Genomic DNA, 9169 nt, shown 5'->3' with positions numbered 1-9169 from the left:
ACTTCTTTGCCTAGTCTTGCCTCAGTCGTTCCTGATATCATGGGAATAACGATCTTATTATATCTTGCCAAAAGGGAAAGTGAGGTAATCCATATTCATGCCTGTATAAGGGTTAATAAACTTGCAGCTGCATGCAGTTGCATCTGCCTTTGCTTTGCATCCCCTGTGTCCTGGTTATTTGTGACCATACCTGGGCCCCCAACACACTAGATGTTGACAAGCATCACCCTTCTCACTGTCAGGTTTATTTTCTTTCTTTTTTGAAATCTATGATGTGGAGGCGTATTACAGCAACAATATGAAATAGCAGGCAGGCATGTATGAAAATTGCTGTGTTTAAGCTAGGTGTGGGGACAAGTCCTCAAAAGGAGCTGTTAAGATGGGAAACACATAATGCATTTGTTGCTGGAATTGAGTTGCCTCAGCTGTGTTGCTCTGCCTGCTCAGTGTCCATTCAACATCACTCTGTTTCTACAGAGGAACTCAAGGTTTGCCCCAGCCGCCTGTGAGCTGTGATATGGGCAGAGAAAGGCCAGGACACAGTGGTGATTTCCCACTCCTCAGTTATGCTGAATTTTCCACCACTGTACTTGTATACACAAGTCCAGTGTGGTCAGTTATTATAGATATTTGTCATTTCTTACAGAGGGCAACTATAATTGACTACACCCAATTCTACAAAAAACAAAATTCAGGAAACCTGGCCCTTGGCAGCAATGAATCAAGAAATATCTCGGATGGTGGGGCATGAATTCTGCCAAGCAATGAACTCAGATAGGTGGGGTTGTGAGGAAGATGTATGGTTGAATATCCCAATAGATTCACGTTGTATCATCTTGATTTAATCTAAGGACAAAGAAGTGCAGTATCTCTGATGGCTTTCTTCTAACCCCTTGAAAGGTTAAGTGGGGTTTGACCTCAGTTCTTCATTCTTCTTGCTGGGGCAGCAACACTCAGGGAAGCTTGAGATTGCCATAGGCACAGTATTAGGCTAGAAATGCTGAGTAGGTGATACTAAGTTGTTCAGATTGTGATACCCATTTCATTTGTTCTTAACGTGGACCTAAGGAAAGACAGATCAAGGTCCTTAGAATAAAAAGATCATTTCCAGTTTTTTTCTACCTTTCCTGAATGAAAGACTGGTTGGCAGAGAATGGTAAAAATTCAAGAATTGGTAGATGATGCTTTGAATGAAGGGTGGGTTTCTGTGCTGGTTTTAGACAGGTTCTCAATTACCCCATCTTGTTCTCTACGTTGCTCATCAGGTTCACTTTGAGCTCAAATAAAGCTGCTTCTACTTTCCAACAGGTAGTCTTACAAAGGGGCCTCCAAGGACTGTGAGGACAGCATTAGCCAATGAGAATTGAGGTGTGTAACCCACAACTATAGCTTTATCTGAAAGACCCTCAGACAGACGAGACTCTCGCTCCAGTCCTGAGGACAATCACCACCCCATGAACACACAGGACTCAGTCTTGATGTAAAAACAAGAGGTTTACTTTGGGATACCAATGCACTGGGGCTCGACACGGTCCTCACGAGGAGGGATGTGAGGAGCCTCAAACAACAGAAATGTACAGCTTAAACAGTCATTTATGATCACACAGTTTCATTAGCTAAGCTATTTCAGTGCCAAGGATAACTAGGCAGATGTTTCTCGTCCTGGGATAAGGCCGTAACCACATCAATGTAGCTATTTCAGTAGGAAGGATGTCTGACTTGATATATGTTTTCTTATCCTGGTGTTCCCAGGACAAGGACCAAGGATATCTGTCTTGGCAGGTGTTTCTGTTCTGGGGTTCCCAGGACAAGGCTATAGTGATGTCAGCCTATAGCACAGCTGCATTCAGTACCAAGGACATCTCACTTCTATAGTGATCAGTCAGCTTCCCAGAGATGTTTCCTGTCTTGTAATTGCCCTGCAGTAAATATGTTCTATACCCTCTGTTCTTATGGTCGGGCAGCTTCCTAGAGAGTGGGTGGGAATGTGCTTTCTGTACTTTCTGGTCTATTGTCTAACGTCTAGGGGCTAAGCGAGGGCCAGCTTAAAAGATTCTCATGCTTAAGAAATGGCTGTACTGATATCAAACGGGGATCTTTCATATCCACTTTCTTCCAAGTCTACCAGCCATCTCAGATTGGTGGTGTAATATGCCTGACAATCAGGACACAGAAAAATAACTTGATACACAGCAAGGACATGGTAATCATATCCTGTGTCGTTATGTATGTTCTGGATGAGGTTTGTTAAAATGACAATATTGCACAAAGCTTTATATAGGACCCATCAAATTAAGGGTCACTATGCACTGTCATAGCTAAAATGGCCTGGTCAGAAGTGACCACTGGATCACTCTTCTGTAACATCACATGAGAGGCTTGTGCTTTTTGTGTTTTTTATTTTTGTGGTTTTTTTCTTATTTATTTATTTATTTATTTATTTATTTATTTATTTATTGATTGATTGATTGATTTATATGTTGTCAGGAAGATAGTTCAAGTCATGGATCTGCCCCCAAAATCTGAGCTTTGCTACTAATACTGTAAACAGTATTAGTGTATGCATTCAATAAAATAACTGGCTTTTTTTTTTAGTACGATACATGCTTTTGTGTTTTGTGGGGTGATCCATGAAACAGGAGTGAAGATGCTTGTTTCTTACTCTGTCCACTGAGTTATGTCTCTAGGCTTCTCCTACTCCTTTGGCTGCACCCCCCCCACATCTGCTGACTATTTTATTTTTCAGATGAAATCACACGTTATAGCTTAGAGAGGCCTGTAAGCAATCCTGCTTTGGTAACTTAAGTGCAAAGAGGAGAGCCCCACACTCAGCCTGAGGGTGCATTCACTGGTGGATCCAATATTTCAGTTTCCTCTCCTAACACATCACCACATTGTTGCCAGGACCATAATGAATGCAATTCTTTCTCCTAAAGAATCTGGTGGCAACTGTCAAATGTTAAGCACAAAGCTTCAGGTTGTACCTATAACACACACCCACATTGCCACCTATCCTACAGGTTATTTCTGGGTGTGATTTCATGCACCTGCACATGATGAGACAGGAGACCTCTTTGGCTACTTATAGGAACTGGTGTGATTTCTCAGTAATCTTTAATGGGTAATATTGCTGACTGAGGAGAATTTGAGGTAGGATGAAACATTTCTGTGCAGGGATTGGGGAGGAAGCACTCATTTAGATACATAGCAATGACTTAGGTTTTTCCAATCAAGCCTAGAGTCAAATTTGGCTTTGGAAGCATGTGGTGCTCAGTGGCTATGCCACAGGGAAGTCCCCTGAAAAGGGTCCATCAGCTTTTGCTCAGTACAGGGAGAACATTAGCAGGGAGGCAAAGTCTGTTCTCCGTGACATCAGCCGTCCCTTCGTGGACATTCTATTGTCTCCTAGAGAGACCTTGGAATCCCTGTGATGTCACCAGTATCGTTGTGACAACCAATTCACTACTTTTTCTCTTAGTGTCCAAAGGATATATCCACAGACATGTTTTCCCGTCTTTGTAGGTGCTTTGGGAGAGTTGATGTTGTTAGAGAAGAGTCTAGAGTGAAGCAAACGAAACCTAAAGGTAATGATGGACACAGGACATGGGGAATGTGGAGTAAGTTCTGGGCAGTGTATGTTGAGCTTCCTGTCAGGGGTGTGTGTGTGGGTCTTCCGCTGGCCGTTTTAGTAATGGGCCACAACCACTGGAACATCTCCACAGATATTGAATTCCATGATTATCACAATTCCTGAAAGTGAAGGTTTTCACATCATTAGTTTCTCCATAATCACATGGAGGATATGGCACTGCCTCTGCTATTATTGGGTGAACTTCTAGTCTTTACTTTTACAGTGCATTCGGTATGTTAAATTGATATTATAACACCACCAGGAGTCATGGAGGGTATAACTTTTCTGAATTAAACAGGGCATCAATGTACTTCACTTTCATTGCTTCTTTAAATTCAGTGACTATCTGACAGTAGTAAGAGGGAGAGAACTGTGCTCCTGGCCATGACCTTATATTCTTAGAACTCCTCTGACTACCTCTGGCTGACGGGGCCAATCTTAACTTCATATATTAGAGGTTCTGTGTGGCAGATATTTTTCTACAGTAGCCAAACTATATGGAGCAGGTAGAGAAAGAGCCTGTAACCTATTGGCACTTCTGGGGCATTTGTCATTTCAGTAGGGGGAATTAATAAGTCTGTTGACCATGCCCTCCCACTACATGACTTTTTAATGCAAAGTTATTGGACTAGAGTAACAGTGTAGGATATCTGAGTATCCCTGATCAATCAAGTCATTGTGGATGCTGAATTGATGATCTGACTTCTGAAACCAGAGGGGTGAGGGTCCTGAAACCAGGTTGTAGCCTGCATACCTGATAATAATCCTGGAGAAGGCATCTCTCTGGTACTTGTAAGCCTGTGTGGGCGGGCATAGGGAACACCTGGCTGCTTACATCTCTTGGTCTCTATATAGTAGTGGGGGAACTGTGATCCACTTAGGATGCCTCTTACACATAGACCAAACTCCTTGCAGTGACACTGGCTTCCAAGCATGTTCTCCTGTTTGGACCTCACTGTAGTCTGTGTATGCTCTACGCATTCACCCCATGCGGGTTCACTTGTGTTCTTCTACCTATAGAGGCCTGCAGACAGACATCATCCCCTGAAAATATCCTAAACAAGGTGCAGGCCAACGAGGAAGAGGAGAGGCTGAATAGAGAACTGGAGCTAACTACCAAGGAGAGAAATGAGCTGACAGATCGCCTCCTTTATGTGACAGGTGGATCCATGAACAAGAGGTATGCATTGCTCCAAACAAAGGACCTTGTTCTAAACCTCATCTCCCATAGAGAGGAGATTCAGAACCTGACCCTTACTGAGGAGTGAGATTGAAAATGAACTCTCTGATTCTGCCTGTTGAAAATCTGAACTTGTGATCTGAGTGAAAATTTCAGGGGTAAAGTCACTGGAGCATGAGTTCCCAGTGTACAATTGGAAAGCCCTTGACAGGTGGTAGCTTTGCAAGGTTCTAGGTGCTGTGAGTTTGTGGAGAGTGTTTGTACTTGCTAGGAAGGTGACTGAATGCTATCATCTCACGGCAGCACCCTTAGGTGACAGGTCCCACATTGTTCATCTCCATGCTTACCTAGAAGGCCTGAGGGTCAGGCCTGTTCCTTCTTGTCTGTGTGCCTTAAACTCTGAGACATTAATGGTGCATACATTTCTACTGATTCTCATTGTGCTCTTTCCATATTTGTCTCTCTTTCTCATTCTCTGAGTCTGTTTAATTTTCTTTTCTTGTGGGTGTGTCCCAGTTTGTGTGTCTGTATGTGCACAGGTCTGCATGCATATGCACAACTTTTATATGTTTCTGTGTCCCTCCACCGTTGGAATTTAGGGGTCTGTTTTTTGACCTCAGGATATACCTATATAATAGTTTCATGGAGGTGTAAGTACTTTATTTTGGAAGCCCCACTTTCAACAGTACAGTTCTTTGCCTGTGTGGTCACATTGTCTATACATTTGTATGCCTTGAGCAGATTATAAGTTTGTGGCAATATCTGGTCTCATCTCCAGAATTATGTGTACTGTCTGCCTCTAGAATATTAGTTATTCGGCTTGTAGCATTCCACTTGTCAAAACAGGAAAAATGAAATCAGAGGATTCTGGATGTGTGTTTGTGTGTGTGTGTGTGTGTGTGTGTGTGTGTGTGTGTGTGTGTGTGTGTGTTTGTGTGTGGTTGGGTAAGCTCTGTGGCCTAGGCTCTTGACAGCATAACAGGTTTGAATGCAGATCCAGCCCTCCTGATTGAAAAAAGTGAGCCAGGGAACCCTTTATCTGGGTGCTTAGCTTCTGTGGTCCTGGGCACACAATTCCAAGTTTCTGAAGCTGAAGAATTCAAATATGTTGAATTCAGAAAGTGTCCTTCCAGGACTGGGGTAGTACAGGACACAGCCTGAGTTCATATAATCCTAAACCTCGATGTTCATTGGGTTCTATCTTCCTGGGGCCAGCCCCTACTTCAGGCTAAATCCATTTTATGAAAACTTGAAGATAAAGGAGAAAGAGGTCATGTCATTACTGCACAACTTAGACACAAAGAACATTGAACATCGTGAGAAATTTCAGGAGCTCAAGAAGGAGATTAACTTCTATCGGTAAGTACTGGTCAGAAGGGCCCCTCACTTGTGGAATGGCCATTGCTGCCTCTCTTTGTTCTGGACTGGAGAGCCTGCAGCTCTGGGTCCATGTCTTCTGCTGTTTAAATATCACTGTGCTGTGGGTCTTTTGGACTCAGTTTCAGTTCTTTAAGAGACTGTGACTTCTCACCACAGTGTCTATGCATCTTTACAAGGCTCTGGATAGAACTACACAGATTCAGGCATCAGAGTGTTATTAGGCCAACCTGCGGCTCTGGGGTCATACCAGGTTTAACAAAGCTCAATGTGTGGACCACATGGTTTGCATGACCTCCCTTGGTCATACTGTCCTCTTGTGGTTATTTGCTGCCTACTAATTGATGCTGTCCCGATGCATTGGGCTCTATTGGGTAGTTGTAGATCCCTTGTTCTTTTGGACAGACATGGACTCTTATTGGTGCTTGGGTCACAGAAACAATTTATTCTTCCCTGGATTGGCCATTTGCTGTTTGTGCAGCAGCCTTACATGTATGGAGATGTATTCTATCAAGTCTTTATGGGTATCTGGGTCCTGGTGGACTTTGTGGGATTTGGCAGTTGGAATGGGAGGAAGAGGCCTCAGGATCTTACTATGCAGAGTGTGTTTCCAGCAACCTGCACAGCCGGCTCCTGATGGACCAGGCATGTATGAAGAAGAAGTTGGTCACATTGAAGCAGGAGAGCAAGGAGTTACAGCGATATTTGTTTGAGTTGAACCCGAAGGATGAAGACGAACAGGAGAAGGCCAGCAACCTCCAGACCCAGTAAAATGTGGTAGGAACAAGCAGCTGAGTCAGATTAACAATGTCTGATACCATTTGCCTATTGGATACATCTTTCCTTCCCCTATCATCTTTCTAATCTCCCCACACCCAGTCAGTCACCCACCTCATGTGATAGAGTTATTCATTGCTCTGTGTATGCACAAGTATTCTGGGATGTTAACCACTCTTCAGAAACTGAATTATTGGCAATTATACTTCTCTGCCCTTTTTGAAACTGCAGTCCAGAAATGGTGACAGAGGAATAACATATCACATGACTGCATCTCCCTATTACAGATTGGATGCTATGAAGAGTTTTGAACGAGTTCTTGGTCGTGTGAAAAAGGTCATACAGGGGTCATGTGATGGTTGGAAGCACCTTGTAGGGATAAGAACCAAGTGAAAATGGCAAATGAGTCCTGGTCATTGGCTTTCATCTGGGTATCATGTGGCCTTCTCCTTTCTTCCTGCACCCCAATTAGGTCTCTCCCCATTTCCCCATTCTTGGTTTGCAATGGTAGAGTCTGAGGAGCAGCTTGTTCTCCCACAGTACTGTGAGGGTTGCTGGTGATGTTCCCAGCCTGCAGAGATATCAGCAATGATTTCAGTGAAAAGATCAGTGCTGTCTGTCCAATGCAGCTGAGGGGACAGAAGGCAGCAACTTGACAGCTGGTATGCATGTCCCCACCAAATCAGTGTCTTAATAGCTGCCTTCTCCTCCCAGGTCTCAGAAACTGCAGGAGACATGGCATAGGACGGATCCCAGGAAGACAGCCCCCTGAAGAGTGAGTTTCTTCCTCAGGAGTTCCCTTTGACGACAATCCTCACAGTCAAAGACTTTTTGGGGGAATATTCTTCTTCTCAGATAATTTCCTCAATGTATAGAGACCCTAAATTTATGTATCCGTATGCCAGCCTGTCTGGTTGAGGTCCTTCTCCTTTCTCATACGGACAACACCATTTGAGAGACATCTGAGGGGACTGCCTTGACGTCTTGTCCTAGAGGAGAAACAGCACTACAACTGTGTTTCTAAATGTTCATTAAGAAAATGCTCTTAAGAAATGTTTTTGGTTATGATTTTCATTGAAGTTTTCTTTTTGTTATTTCATAGTTATATATTCTTGTTACTGTTTTTCATTTTTATACCATTTTAGTTGTTCATTTTATGCCTGTTTTTTGTAAATTGTATTCCTTATGAATAAAAATTGATTTGTAACTCTTGACTCTTAAGACCATCTTATTCAAGGGTCCTTTCCCCTCCTGTAGACTTAGAACTGACAGCTAGATATGGATCTTTGCATGGTCCAGGCAGCATGGGTAAATAGGGAATTCAAAGCCACCAAGGTGTACACAGGGTGATAGTGTCTTTTGTGTGGATAATTTGACCTTTTTTATGGACACACACTTTATGATGTAATCACTGACATACTGTATCCATGCTGTCATGTCTTCTGCTCATCCTAGTCTATATCAGTCTACAACACACATTCCTTATTGACTGTGTGCACCAGATATTGAGTAACACACACTCATGCCTGTAGAGCTGCAGAAAAAATGACAACTTTCACAAAGGAATATAGAATAATCCTAATCGAGAACCATGTGCCTCAGTTTTTCTTCCAATACAGCATTAGTATTAAACCACAAAGATAATGACCATCAACGTCATTTTGGGAAATAGGTTTTTATAGGTGCTGTTTCACTTGATCATTCATATGCTGTGTTTTTTATTGTTGCTGATTATATTTATTTTTATCATTTAACTCAATGGATCTTTTTTTTTCAAATGTATGTCTGGGCCACTCCTGAGTGCATTTCCCTCATGATCCAAAAGAGGGAATAGCATTCCCCATTGTAGATGATTGTTAGGGACCACGTGGTTCTTCTGAGAGAGCAGCAGATGCTCTAACCTGGGAGTCATCACCACAGCTCCTGTAGGTAGCTTTTGTCCTTCCAGGGCATGTGCTGTACTAGGTGGACACGATCACCTCCCATTTAGGAGAGAGATCTCAGGAGATGTGTATGTACAGGTGGTTGAGCGGTGCCTGCTCAATGTGGTAGGCTGCTAGGCAACCAACTGAACCCCAGCCCTGCTCCACCTGCATTCTTCGAGGCAGAGTTTCTATAGCCCAGGATGGTCTAGAATGCATCATCTACCTATGTCTTTTTTCCACTAATGCTAGGATGAGGAGCATATGTCCTCCACACCCTTC

At 43.1% G+C, this 9169-nt stretch overlaps 1 protein-coding gene across 1 annotated transcript; it reads left to right on the top strand.

The window, feature by feature from the left end:
• The first annotated feature begins 5208 nt into the window (after positions 1-5208).
• On the top strand, positions 5209-7728 carry LOC134483392 (disks large homolog 5-like). Its single transcript, XM_063278676.1, has 2 exons — positions 5209-6170; positions 6803-7728. The coding sequence occupies exons 1-2, from the start codon at positions 5995-5997 to the stop codon at positions 6957-6959; spliced, it is 333 nt and encodes a 110-aa protein (XP_063134746.1). The 5' UTR covers positions 5209-5994; the 3' UTR covers positions 6960-7728.
• Positions 7729-9169: the final 1441 nt, after the last annotated feature.

This window comes from Rattus norvegicus, chromosome 19 (assembly GCF_036323735.1).
Source record: "Rattus norvegicus strain BN/NHsdMcwi chromosome 19, GRCr8, whole genome shotgun sequence".
NCBI lineage: Eukaryota > Metazoa > Chordata > Mammalia > Rodentia > Muridae > Rattus > Rattus norvegicus.
Note: the sequence above shows the minus strand (reverse complement) of the source record. Positions and strands in the feature narration are given on the sequence as shown.

What these genes read in the sequence shown, in the direction of transcription:
- LOC134483392 (XM_063278676.1), top strand. Translation starts at nt 5,995, where the DNA reads ATGTTCATTGGGTTCTATCTTCCTGGGGCCAGCCCCTACTTCAGGCTA. An exon ending in AAGGAGATTAACTTCTATCG is followed by an intron (nt 6,171 to 6,802) that starts GTAAGTACTGGT and finishes GTGTGTTTCCAG; the next exon opens with CAACCTGCACAGCCGGCTCC.